This window comes from Doryrhamphus excisus, chromosome 18, assembly GCF_030265055.1.
Source record: "Doryrhamphus excisus isolate RoL2022-K1 chromosome 18, RoL_Dexc_1.0, whole genome shotgun sequence".
NCBI classification, from domain to species: domain Eukaryota; kingdom Metazoa; phylum Chordata; class Actinopteri; order Syngnathiformes; family Syngnathidae; genus Doryrhamphus; species Doryrhamphus excisus.
Window position 1 is genome coordinate 4,549,432 of NC_080483.1, and position 14,369 is coordinate 4,563,800.

Here is a 14,369-nt window from a genome sequence, read left to right on the forward strand (position 1 = left end):
GATGCAGCAGATCCCCCCCCAGAACACCTGAATAGACCTTACCAGGAAGGCTGAGAAGTGTGATCCCACGGTGGTTTGAACACACCCTCCAGTCCCCCGTCTTAAAATGGGGGACCACCACCCCGGTCTGCCAATCCAGAGTCACTGCCCCTGATGTCCACTTGATGCTGCAGTTGTGTCAACCAAGACAAGCCGACAGCATCCAGGGTCTTAAGGAACTCTGTGCCGATCATATTCCACCCTGGGCCTGGCACTGAGGGGCTTTTTGACTACTTCGGCAACCTCAGCCCCATTGATAGGAGAGTCCACTATGGAGTCCCCAGACACTGCTTCCTCATTGAAAGACGAGTCTGTGGGATTGAAGAGGTCTTCAATGTATTCCTTTCACTGGTCCACAACATCTGGAGTCACGGTCAGCAGGACACCATCCCCACTATACACGGTGTCGATTGTGCACTGCTTCCACCTCCAGAGACGGCAAATGGTGGTCCGGACTCACTTTGAAGCCATCCGGAAGTGTTTCTCCATCGCTTCTCCGACTGCTAGAACTCCTTCTTCAGCTTGACAGCAGCCCTCACCACTGCTGTCCGCCAATGGGTTCTAGTAGTGATGGCGAGATGAAGCCCCATGGGGGTTTCGAACCATTTCAGTCAACTGGATCGAGAATGGATTCATTTCTTGAAGCTTCATATGCACATGAAACCACCTGCTGGCCTTGGATACAATTACACGCGGATGGATCTTCATGTGTGATGCATTGAATGCTGATGTGTTTTGGCTCTTGGAAATGATTATGTACTACAAAACATTGTATAACCAAATGATTAATCTACAAAGTGTAAGATAAAATATACAGCATATATAAAATACTGAATGTTTTCTTGTCCATAAATGCCATGTATCATGTGATATGGCTAGCTTCATCATGGTTGTGTTGGTAATACTGTAATATATTAATATTATAATGTAGTACTATTAACCTTACCATGGACGGGTGAAGGTCCAGTTTCATCTTTATGTTCATGAAAGGCACGTTAATGCCTGAACATGGATGAGGTGTTATTATTGTACCCCAATAAGCACTTCACCTCTCAATAACAATGACAAACAGTGAAAATACAGGTTTTGAAATGCAAACATAGCATCTCTTAATAGTGTTGATTTGGCTTACTGATCAAGTCAAAATGTTTCCACACTATTTCCTCTTTCTAGCTGCTCCATATCTTCTCTCTCTGAACTCCAAACTAACGTAACCGTATAGTAACCGAACCATCGAGAAATACTATCCACACGCTCAACTGACTGACTCTCACCACAAAAGCCCACATTTGAATGTTTAAGCCTGAAGGGGTTTATATTGCCGAGTGACAGGCAAACATCGCGGCAAATTCTGAACCTTTTCCCGAAGCCGTGGTACAGCCGGGCAGCGAGGCTTCGGACATCATCAATTCCGGCCCCTCCCCCCAATGAATCAAGCCTCGGTACACGCTTTGCGGAAGTGCCCACTCGATTACTCGACACACACTTCGAAGCCCCGGCACCTCTTGTAACATCACTAGGTTCTAGGATTACTGCTATGACAGGCACTGACCACATTATGGCTACAGCTCCGATCATCCACATCGACAATGGAGGCATGGAACATAGCTTGTTTTGCATTATATTTTTTTGTTTTACTTTTAGTTTATATATATAGTTATATTTTGAGAATGTGGCACAGGCCAACAAAAACAGCTGTGGGCTGCAAATGGCCCCTGGGTCACACATTGGACACCCCTGATTTAGCCACAGCATCAACCAGGTCAAAGGCATTATATGCAGATCCACAGGACCCAACAACAATGTCTGAGCGATAATTGCTATTCTCTCCGTAACGCCACTATTCCAAGGACTAATAATTAAATACAACCAAGAATGGTCCCAAAAGTGTAAACAACAGATGTCCTAAATAAAAAAATAAGTGTTAATGTGTGTAGCTCAGTAGAAATATAATGTTCTCTGGTCACGAGTCCTCATGGTATTAAAATGCAGACGCTTACACGACACTGTGAATGGAATCGGATGCACAAATGCATGAAACCCCCGTAGACAACAGTTAAAGGAATGTGACATTTTTCTGGGATAGAAGCAGAATTGTACCTGTCCTGGAAAGACACCAGACACCGGGGTGGAGCCTCCAGAATGACTGGGAGAGTTGGGAAGTGATTTACAGGAAGCGAGTAAAGCAGCTTGTTTCTTGGCAGCCATGATCTTCTGAGCAGCTGGAACAAAACAAATAGCCCCTAAACATTTGCACCAAAACACACACAGCGATGGAAGCGTTTCGGTAATACTGTACCATCGTTGAAGACTCTGTTGACGTTGAGGCCGTACGTGGCACAGGTTTCATAGTAGGTGCAACGCCGTACATCCGAGCACAGCTGCCTGGCCCTGCCGTCATCGATCACCCTGGGGTTGCTGCTGCTGATCTTATCTGGTAAAAGCATAAAGACCCAAGCCTGGTCATACCCCCACACTCGAAAAGTCTGGTCTCGATCCCAATAACCTCACCAAAATCCGTCCCATATCCAACCTCCCCTTTCTATCCAAAATCCTTGAATGTGTCATAGCTGCTCAACTACAAACTCACGTCAACTCCAACAGCCGGTTTGAATCCTTCCAGTCCGGTTTCCATCCCAAACAGAGCTCTGAAACAGCTCTTCTTAAAATCACCAATGATCTTCTTCCGTCCGCCGACTCCGGCCATCTCATCATCCTCATCCTCCTAGACCTCACCGCAGCCTTTGACACCATTAGCCACCATTAGCCACTCTATCCTCCTGTCCCGCCTCAAAACCAGCCTCAATATCACTGATTCTGCTCTGTCCTGGCTCCAATCATACCTCAAATAGCTGCTCCTCCTCCATAGCCCCTTTACATCAAGGTGTTCCCCAAGGTTCGGTGCTTGGTCCTCTTCTCTTCATCCTCTACATCCTTCCACTTGGCAATATCATCCATCGACATGGCCTCAATTTCCACAGCTGATGATATTCAACTATACATTTCTACCACCTCCATCAACTCCAACATCTACTCCACCCTCACCAACTGCTTAGCTGATATCAAAACTTGGATGGAACAAAATTTTCTCAAACTTAATAGTGACAAAACAGATATTATCATCATCGGTCCCAAAAACACCACAGCGCCCACCCATAACTTCTATCTTTAATTTGACAGCGCCACCCTCACTCCATCCCCGCTCATCTGCAACCTTGGTATCCTCCTAGACCCCACCCTTTCATTTGAACCCCACATCAAACAGTTAATCCGGACTGCATTTTTCCATCTTAAGAACATAGCCCGACTCCGTCCATCACTTACATTCTCTGCCTCTGAATCCCTGATCCATGCATTCATCACAACCAGAATAAACTACTGCAACAGTATTCTCTACGGTACACCTTCCAAAACCCTCAATAAACTACAATATATTCAGAACTCCGCTGCCCGCCTTCTTTGGTTCTCCATAATAACCTGTACTGTATATCACCAGGAAGCGAGGAGCCTCTAGTTTAAGAAACCGACGGGATAATTTCCAGAGTGCAATGACTTTATGGTCAGCTGTTATTGTCTATTATTGTCAGACAATAATATAATAATAATATTGTAAGATCACCCTACCATGTGTGATCTCCATTATTAAGCTACACAGACATTCTAAAGTACATTTTTAAGCAAAGCCTCCAAATTCATCATGTGCAAGTATCTCACCCTGCGTGCCGACCACCACGAAAGGTATCTCTGCGACAGGCCGGTGGCTAGCGAGCTGGTGGTAGATTTTGTACACTTCCTGGAAGCTGGCCTCATTTTCCAAACTGAAGACCAGGATGACCGCGTCCAGCCAACCTGCCAACTGAAGAGACGTGTAGACAAGGAACGTAAGAACGCACAGGAGAAGTCATTTGGAATTGTCGTCTTAATTTCCCTGAGGGCACACCCCCACAGGATCAATAAAGTTCTCGCTCATCTAATCTAAGATCAGGTCCCAAGTCACCTGGGCTCCTGGGAGTTCTGTCTCTTCTCTGATGATCAACAGGTGGCTCTGTCCATCAACGAGGACATCCTTAATGTACTGGCGCCCTGGGAAATAACAATAGCAAGATTTATGGAGAAACGAGTGCTGTCTCAAATGGAATACTTCTGTCAGCACACTTCAATATGTGTACTCTGTACACTGTTTACTTAGTTCACGAGTATGCAAAATTTGACAATGGAGTGCTGCCCATTTCCTCCTGATAAACATCATAATCCTCATGAACTTCATTCATGAACTTCATCCACCAAGTTGAATCAAAATATACACAAGGGACATTTTCATTGGTTCTCCCCGTGCATGCGTGGGTTTTCTCCGGGTACTCCGGTTTCCTCCCACATTCCAAAAACATGCTAGGTTAATTAGCGACTCCAAATTGTCCATAGGTATGAATGTGAGTGTGAATGGTTGTTTGTCTATATGTGCCCTGTGATTGGCTGGCCACCAGTCCAGGGTGTACCCCGCCTCTCACCTGAAGACAGCTGGGATAGGCTCCAGCACCCCCGCGACCCTCGTGAGGATAAGCGGAAGAAAATGAATGAATGAATGAATGAATTTTCATTGGTTTAGGGCAGGGGTCTCAAACACACGGCCCGCGGGACACTAGCTTGAGGCCCCCGCCTTGATATGAAAGTTTAATGTTAGTGCGGCCCGCGCAAGTTTGATATGGATGCTGTATGGTATCATGTACCCAGAAAAAATTATTACGTTTGATTAATGTTCATGTTAAAGGTTAAATAACTGTTAATAGTTATCCTCCCTATCCGTGTGGAAGTGGTAAGTTTTTGGCTATTTAAGTTTAAAGGAAATAACTTGAAGGCTACCGTTTAGGTTGCTAGCTCTCTAGTTTGCGAGTTAGCATGTGTCTCAAGACCCTGCAGTTGTGCAATATGTTGTAAATAAAAAGAGTATAAATGTGACTATAGTCGTGTTTTGTCATGTCTACAGGGCTCTAATAATGCTTTGTTCATTTTAATCTGAAAAAAATAATTTGTCTACCCACCAACTATATGTGGTTTCTTAAGTTTTTATTATTTGCTGATTCATTATTATTATTATTATATTTATTTATTACTGATTGATTGATTTTCTTTATTCTTGATTTGTTTATTTATATTTCATCTTATTTTGTGCAGAAAAATAAAAATTAAGATATTTGAGAACAGTGGAATGTTTTATCAGAGCTTTTATTGTAGAAAATCAGAACCAAAGCACTGAAAAAGTTTGTATATTTTCCTGTTTTTCATAAATGCATTTTTTTTTTTTGTGGAAAACCTGATGCGGCCCAGCCTTGCCCAGACCCTAGCTCCAGTGGCCCCCAGGTAAATTGAGTTTGAGACCCCTGGTTTAGGGGATTTGGGGACCCCACCAAAATGTAGGAATTATATTGCAGAATTAATATTTCAGTCAACTCCAGTTGCACTAAAGAAGAGGTTAACTTGACCTGAGGTTGTTGTTCAGTTGTTCTTCTGTGTGTGAAGTGTATCACTTACATAAGTTCGAGGTCTGCCAAAAGCCCTAATCCTGTAGATGGAAGGATGTCCCGATAAAGAGTAACTTCTGGTAATGTCATGTCATTCGTTATCATTGAGTAGGCGTGTCACAAGATCTCACAAGATTAAAACGTAACAGAAAAATGGGCACTAGGCCTGGGACTATAATAAATACTGTAAATACATTAATGACTAAATAAATGCAATTGAACTGGATAAACATATTGCCATTTGTATACGTGTCGGCTTTCCGAGTCTGTCGCCTCCAAGCAGGCAGGATCACTGCATTGCTTTCAGCACTTTGGTGAGTTGGTTGCATAGAAAAACGTCCTGTAGTGAACCCTTTTGTCAGTCATACGACTGCGAGCATACACACGGTGCAGAAAAGTGTCGCCTCGTGAGGGGCAATGCAAGATAGAAGTAGTAGAAATTAAATTGGTAGATTGCAATATATTGTCATCCATCCATTTTCTATATATATGTATATATATATTTTTTTCATGGTACTTTTGTTGAAGTAATGTTGAAATTTCATCTCGCCTCGCTGCAGACATGAATGGAGTGTCTTGGAACACCTTTATTGTTTCAAACACTAACTCTTGTTGAATAAAGGAGTGGAAGCCCTTCTCCATCCAACTGTAGAGATGTCTTGGAGCGATTTATTGGTACCCTTAAATCTCAAATATCTTCTAATGGCAGAATTTTTGGTCAGCACTTACAGGGAGAAGGTCCACCTAAGTTCATTTCCAGTCTCAAGGATTCAAACAGGACTGGATACAAACAATTTCAATGCCACCGATTGAGTCCAATCGATCTCTGAAGACTACGTCATCTATCAAAGAGGTGTTGCAATGGGTGTAAACTTACTATTTTTAGTTGTTGGGATAGTATTTTAAACCAGTCCCAGCCAGTCTTGGATTGGACAGCTAAGCACTCAGAAATAGGAAGTTGGCTTATCTAGTGTGTGTGTGCAAGATTGGTATGAAAACAGATTGTGTTTGTACCAGCCAAGATGATTCTGCGTCATGTTTCTGCTATCAAGGAGCCTTCATCATGTCTTCTTCAAAGCAGAAGGAAAATATTCCATTCCTAGCACTCGGATCTAATGTCTGTCTAATACTGTGGACAATTGTCTGTGATGGAAATATGTGTAGATAAAGAGAGCTGAAACCGACCTTCAGCATTCTCCAGCGGCAGGTAACTTCCTGTCAGGTGTCTGTGGACCAGAGCGGACTTCCCACTGCACAGACCTCCCAACACAGCCTGACACACACGCACACACACACACATTAGGGCAGTGAATAGATATCATCCATTGGTGCGTTTATTTTGCAAGATCATCTTACCAAGTGCAGTTCTTGTACAGTTTGAGTGATGGTCCATTCCTGGCTGCTGGTGCATGCTGCTGAAGCCAAAGAAAGAAAATGAACAACACACTCAGTCATGCATCAATGTCACTGTTTTCCATACAGTTATTTATTCGTGGTATGAATGTTGTGTTGTTGTGGTTGCGCCGCTGCTTTTATTCCATAACATTTACAGAAAATACATTAACCCATGAGAACCCAAACCCAGCAAGGAATGCTGGACTGTTTAGGGCGGGGGCATCAAACTAGTGTCCTGCGGGCCACACTCAGCCCGCAGGACCCCCGATATGAAAGTTCATTGTTAGTGCAGCTCGCGCAAGTTTGATATGGATGCTGTATGGTATCATGTACCCAGAAAAAATTATTACGTTTGATTAATGTTCATGTTAAAGGTTAAATAACTGTTAATAGTTATCCTCCCGATCTGTGTGGAAGTGGTACGTTTTTGGCTATTTAAGTTTAAAGGAAATAACTTGACGGCTACCGTTTAGGTCACTAGCTCTCTAGTTTGCGAGTTAGCATGTGTCTCAAGACCCTGCAGTTGCGCAATATGTTGTAAATAAAAAGAGTATAAATGTGACTATAGTCGTGTTTTGTCATGTCTACAGGGCTCTAATAATGCTTTGTTCATTTTAATCTGAAAAAAATAATTTGTCTACCCACCAACTATATGTGGTTTCTTAAGTTTTTATTATTTGCCGTTTTATTATTATTATTATATTTATTTATTACTGATTGATTGATTTTCTTTATTCTTGATTTGTTTAATTATTTTTCATCTTATTTTATTTTTTGTGCAGATATTTGAGAACAGTGGAATGTTTTAACAGAGCTTTTCTTGTAGAAAAATCGGAACCAAAGCACTGAAAAAGTTTGTATATTTTTCCGTTTTTAATAAATGCGTTTTTGTTTTTTTTTGGAAAACCTGATGCGGCCTAGCCTTGCCCAGACCCTAGCTCCAGTGGCCCCCAGGTAAATTGAGTTTGAGACCCCTGGTTTAGGTTGTCTGAGAAGATTCATTAGCATTCCATCCAGATGTAATCATGATTGTGGATCCACCTGAAAAGGAAGGTGGCTGTGGCTTTTAGGATGAAAGGACAACAATGTATGTAGAGAAAGGTGGTGTCGCAGACCTCTCACTCTGTTTGGAGTTGGCTTCTCATTCTCAGCGGTACTTGCTTTGTCAAATACTGCTTTAGTTACTATGTGTTTAGAGTAAGGTAGCTGTTTACACTTCTCCATAGTAGTAGTAGTTGTCATTTTTTCCATGATAGTGATGATGATGTAGTTAGTGTTCTGTCTGGTGAGCCCGCTGTTCATTTCACTGTGTGACAAGCTTACTGTACCCCCCCCCCCCCCCCCCCCCCATGGCCTTTAAGCCCCCTACCACTCTGCAGGGATGCCTCACACCTTTGAAAAGTGCTGATCTATCATAAGTAATTTGGCCTTAAAGGATTGTAAATTGAAAGGAAAACTGTACTTTTTGGGCAGCACAGCGGTCGAGTGGTTAGCGAGCAGACCTCACAGCTAGGAGACCAGCGTTCAATTCCAACCTCGGCCATCTCTGTGTGGAGTTTGCATGTTCTCCCCGTGCATGCGTGGGTTTTCTCCTCCCACATTCCAAAAACATGCTAGGTTAATTGGCCACTCCAAATTGTCCATAGGTATGAATGTGAGTGTGAATGGTTGTTTGTCTATATGTGCCCTGTGATTGGCTGGCCACCAGTCCAGGGTGTACCCCGCCTCTCGCCCCAAGACAGCTGGGATAGGCTCCAGCACCCCCCTGCGACCCTCGTGAGGAAAAAGCGTTAGAAAATGAATGAATAAATGAACTGTACTTTTTTAGAATTGTGCCCATCATCCACAATGTGATGCATTCAATTGTAATCTGATGCATGTTCAAATGAAATTAAACCATTACCAATACCATCATAAGCACATGTCACTCTTTTCTGGCGGGACACGCCTATTTCGACTATTAGCCCACATTCCTTATACACACGTGTTATGTGCTCCATGTATCACAATCAATATCATGGTGACTTACTGGATGGACCGTTATCTGGTCTGGGGTGTTTCCAGTTTATCATGTTTCTATCACCGCAGGGTTTGTTAGCGCTAACAAGTCTTTGTTTGTTGTGATGCAATCTCTTGGAGCAATGTCCTCCTCGCCATACACACGGAGTCTTTCCGTCTATGGTAACACTATATGCCACAGCGACAGCACGGCTTGACATTTACAAGTCAGAAGGTTCACTTTCACTCTCTCTTTTTAGCTCAGCTTCAGTATAGTCAGGATCAAAAAGATAAGGTTCTGAATTCTCATTTGTCCAAAAGTAGACTGTCACACAGTCTGCCATGATTAGTAGCAACAAACAGATTAGTGTTTGACACGCTGCTGTTGTTGATGGAAGTAGCTGTGAAGTAGATGTGAAATCAATGCACCCAGACAGAAGCTGTGTCCAATGACGTCCATTGTTAGCTGCCTCGTGTGAACTTTTTTCTCTCTTTAGAACATACAGAAAAGGGAAAAAGGTGTGATCATTGTAGATGATGGGCCAAATTCCCAAAAAAGTCCAGTTTTCCGATAACGGCTCAAGAGATCAAGTTGACTCGTCACGAGGGTCGCGGGGGTGCTGGAGCCTATCCCAGCTGTCTTCGGGCGAGAGGCGGGGTACACCCTGGACTGGTGGCCAGCCAATCACAGGGCACATATAGACAAACAACCATTCACACTCACATTCATACCTATGTGAGCCAATTAACCTAGCATGTTTTTGGAATGTGGGAGGAAACCGGAGTACCCGGAGAAAACCCACGCGTGCACAGGGAGAACATGCAAACTCCACACAGAGATGGCCGAGGGGTGGAATTGAACCCTGGTCTCCTAGCTGTGAGGTCTGCGCGCTAACCACTAGACCGCCGTGCCGCCACTCGTCAGACATGTTAATAATATTTTGTCACGATGTAAAGGTTCACGTTAAAGCACCCTGGACAATTCTGCTTCAGGGATGAACCATTACGTGACCATGGAAACCATCGTTATCCGAGATGACTCAGAGTCTGCGTGCACGCAAACACACACGCTCACACACACAGGCTGAAGGTCTTTTTTCTATCACGTTGTGCTAAACACCCACACTGTCGTCCACCACATCAGGGACACGTGTCCCTCTAAACCCCCTTTGGACGACTCTCCTCCGCCCGATGATCCATCATATTTGGGCAGTCCCCGCACATTCACGTCCGTCGGCATCACATCGCCAACCAAATAACAATTCTCACAGCTGGCTGTTGCCATGGCAACTCCCTTTTGCAGAAGCCTCCAGCCAAGGCCGCTTTACAATGAACGAATGGTCTCTCTTGGAAGCAGCGATGTGTGTGAGAGGCAAAGCCAGGCTGCTGTCTTCACCTGTTTAATTCCGCACGTGTGTTATTTATGACACAACAAGTGGAAACGATACGTGGAGGCGGCGTTTCAGCGCAGCGCCACGTGAATGCTGATGAACGGGCCACACAGAGCAGGAAGTAGTGGGTTCTTCTCTGCATGAAGACAGCTCTGTGTCTCCCCAACCTTAATTATTCATGTCCCACTTACTCCTGACAAATTATTCAGCGCTTCCTTCCATCCTACGATGCCCGTCACACAACTTGTTTAAGACTCCTGTATTTTCAAACGATCGATAGGATCGATTGAGAAATCTGTGCCGTATTCAGATTCATGTTTGACGTCAGTACAGTCAAACCTCAATTTTCAAAAGATTCAGTTCATTCATTCATTCATTTTCTACCGCTTTTCCTCACGAGGGTCAGGGGGGTGGGTGCTGGAGCCTATCCCATCTGTCTTTGGGCGAGAGGCAGGGTACACCCTGGACTGGTGGCCAGCCAATCACAGGGCAAACGATTTAGTTTTCAACCCCAAATTTTGTCTTAGTTCTTGTACACCGTCAAGGTTATCGTACAATAATATGAGCAAGAAAACTGTTTTGGTATGTTGATATCATGGATATGGTTATACCTTGGATTGCACACCTTCACCAGCATTGGTGATCCTTAGTTGACGCAATACAACGGTAACCGATGGGCACATTTGGCAAACTCAAATGAAATTGTGACACAAATTAGTCGGCTTTCTGGCGTGTTATTCCATGGAATCGAGTGCCCGAACAAACAACACCGCACAAATTTCTTGTGCAAAATGGGTCAGGGTTCTTATAGATTAAACAGGTAGTGTTCATCACCAACAGGCTGTGATTAACGAGGAAAGCCTGTTCAAACATTTTGGAAAAACAATTGGTATTCACAGGAGGGGTGTTCCCAATTGTGCTGGAAGAGCAATTTGTTCACTAAATCACCTCTTGCGTGAAATGTTTGCCAAATAACGTAATTTCCACTTTCCCGTGCTGCATCCCTGTCTCACTGGAAATAAGAGTGACTGCTTAAACAGAAAGTGCGTATTACATAGAGGGTTTTTGCAGTTTCCGTACTTTTAACTTAACTCTTTGAAGTTATCCTTAGTACCAAAAGAATGTATGGTCCAAATGTACGAAAAAACCCAATATGATTTGAATGAATAATGTAAACATTACTTTTGCCACCGTTTTGTGGTATTTCAATCGAAAAGATACCATTTCAACATCCATCCATCCATTTTCTATGCCACTTATCCTCACAAGGGTCGCGGGTATGCTGGAGCCTATCCCAGCTGACTTTGGCTGAGATTGCCAGCCAATCGCACATTCATACCTATGGACAATTTGCCGTTATCAATTATTCATTCATTCATTTTCTACTGCTTATCCTCACAACGGTCGCTGGAGCCTATCCCAGCTGTCTTCGGGCGAGAGGCGGGGTACACCCTGGACTGGTGGCCAGCCAATCACAGGGCACATATAGACAAACAACCATTCACACTCACATTCATACCTATGGACAATTTGGAGTCACCAATTAACCTAACATGTTTTTGGAATGTGGGAGGAAACCGGAGTCCCCAGAGAAAAAGTTATCAATTAACTTAACCTAATAAACCGGAGTACCCGGAGAAAACCTATGCACAGGGAGAACATGCAAACTCCACACAGAGATACCCGAGCGGAGATTCAAACCCAAGTCTTCTCAATCTCCTAACCACCATGGTGGTCACCATGCGACCCCCATTTCAGCATGTACAGTAAAAATGGACTCAAACTCAAAATTTTGATCCCCCACAATTATATCCACTATGGTGTTGCAGGTGTAAAGACGCGATTTTGGGGATAGTCAGTGGACAAAATGCAAAGTATTAATTAGCTTTTGTGTAAAAATGAAACAAAAAATGCAAACTAATTATTCAGTAAAGAAAAATCTAAAAAAAAACATGTAAAAATAAATATTCAGCCATATTCCGGATTCAGCATTCCCTGAGTATTTGTGGATTTTGCGTCCAATCATGTGTTAAAGGGGACCTATGTTGCTTTCTCTGCTCTTTATATCGAGTTGTGGACTCCTATAGAGCAGCTACACATCATTACCTGTACAGAAAGCTTTCTAGATCTTCCAGAAACTGCACCTATTACAGCTGTATTTCCTTGGATTTCCTAAACTAATCTATTCCCCATGGCATGCCTCTGCGCTGTGATTGGTCACACTCCCGAGGACTTCCAGACTACTGCCCAACATCACTGTCTAATTTTCTTGTTATAGGAGTTCATGGTAAATGAATAAACTCTTGGAAGGCTACTTGAAAAGTGTTCAGGAGCCCCCTGGAGAGACCCCTGACTTACCGTGTTTGAACTCAGGAGGTAATGTAGGCCAGTGTTTATTGAATGCAGACAATCTTGACACATCATTGGTTTTAATGTAGATGTGGTCATTAAAGGTGTTTGTGGGACTACCTGTGTTTAAAAAAACTTGGGTAGATTGTGGTGAAAAAGGCTATTAGCAACTCCAGACATTGAGCTTGTAATTTGCATGCAGGTAAGACACTCCCTGTATGCACACTCTGTAGTGCTACACAGGCAACTGCTTACTTACAGTATATTGCTTGTGATTCTGACTATTCAACATGGACAAGTAACTTTGAAAAGGCATCAGGTTCCAACTTTGTCCATGTTCACACAACAGTTCCATATTTTCCTCTTGCTATTCACTGGTCAGGAATCTGCAACTCCAAACACTTCTACCCGATGTTTGCCTCTTTAGGTTAAGTTCAAACTTAAACAAATATTTCCTGGAAGTGATTAGCTATAGCTCTGTGCTAACAGCAGAGTGGGGCAAACCTACAGTTCATACACTGGTATGCCCGTATATGGACATCCTGCTCACCGTGACGTCACAATGAGTCGATGTTAGAAAAAAACGGGCATTCAGAGCCATCCCAAACTTCTTTCAGGGCTCACTTCCAAAAGTGCAAACCTCATCATCTGAAACTTTGGCATCGTTTAACACGAGAATACAACATTCTAACTACATTTAAAGCATAATAGGCCCGCTTTATATTTTTTTAATTAATTTTTTTCTTTGAAAAAATGATGTTTTGTCTGCAGAAAACATCTCATTCACCCTTGATTGGTAATAATTTCTACATATAAGATTTTTTTTTCAGCATAGATACAATGGAACAAGAATGTCGGTGCAAGATGGCGGCCCCCTGTGTGAAGTGCTAAAGTGCGACAGCAGCACTACGTTCTACAGTCAACTCTCTTCAAATCCGGTCACAACTTGCAGCGAGGTGAACACAAGTTCATATCTGATGCTACCGGGCCAGCAGTGTGTCTTACATAGATCTAGCTTCTCCGACATCTAGCAGGACGACACAGCAGCTTGCGAAGCCTCGTATGTAGTGTAGCATACTAGCCCGACAACCAGGCTAAAGGCTAGACCAGGGGTCTCAAATACACGGCCCGCGGACCAAATGTGGCCCGCAGGACACTAGTTTGAGGCCCCCGCCTTGATATGAAAGTTTAATGTTAGTGCGGCCCGCGCAAGTTTGATATGGATGCTGTATGGTATCATGTACCCAGAAAAAAATATTACGTTTGATTAATGTTCATGTTAAAGGTTAAATAATTGTTAATAGTTATCCTCCCTATCCGTGTGGAAGTGGTAAGTTTTTGGCTATTTAAGTTTAAAGGAAATAACCTGAAGGCTACCGTTTAGGTCGCTAGCTCTCTAGTTTGCGAGTTAGCATGTGTCTCAAGACCCTGCAGTTGCGCAATATGTTGTAAATAAAAAGAGTATAAATGTGACTATAGTCGTGTTTTGTCATGTCTACAGGGCTCTAATAATGCTTTGTTCATTTTAATCTGAAAAAAATAATTTGTCTACCCACCAACTATATGTGGTTTCTTAAGTTTTTATTATTTGCCGTTTTATTACTATTATTATATTTATTTATTACTGATTGATTTTCTTTATTCTTGATTTGTTTATTTATTCTTCATCTTATTTTGT

At 43.0% G+C, this 14,369-nt stretch overlaps 1 protein-coding gene across 3 annotated transcripts in view; it reads right to left on the reverse strand.

Moving 5' to 3' along the window:
- LOC131106443 (arf-GAP with GTPase, ANK repeat and PH domain-containing protein 1-like) overlaps nucleotides 1–14,369 on the reverse strand; it is a 37,486-nt gene that overhangs the window by 15,692 nt on the left and 7,425 nt on the right. For 2 of the 3 annotated variants that reach the window (XM_058055516.1, XM_058055515.1), the window contains exons 3-8: nucleotides 6,915–6,973; nucleotides 6,744–6,831; nucleotides 4,037–4,122; nucleotides 3,754–3,895; nucleotides 2,339–2,473; nucleotides 2,140–2,261 (exon numbers count right to left, since the gene is read on the reverse strand). In XM_058055516.1, the coding sequence (XP_057911499.1) occupies nucleotides 2,140–2,261; nucleotides 2,339–2,473; nucleotides 3,754–3,895; nucleotides 4,037–4,122; nucleotides 6,744–6,831; nucleotides 6,915–6,973 (632 nt within the window). The remainder of the gene's footprint in view (nucleotides 1–2,139; nucleotides 2,262–2,338; nucleotides 2,474–3,753; nucleotides 3,896–4,036; nucleotides 4,123–6,743; nucleotides 6,832–6,914; nucleotides 6,974–14,369) is intronic. The other variant, XM_058055517.1, reaches the window with a different exon arrangement.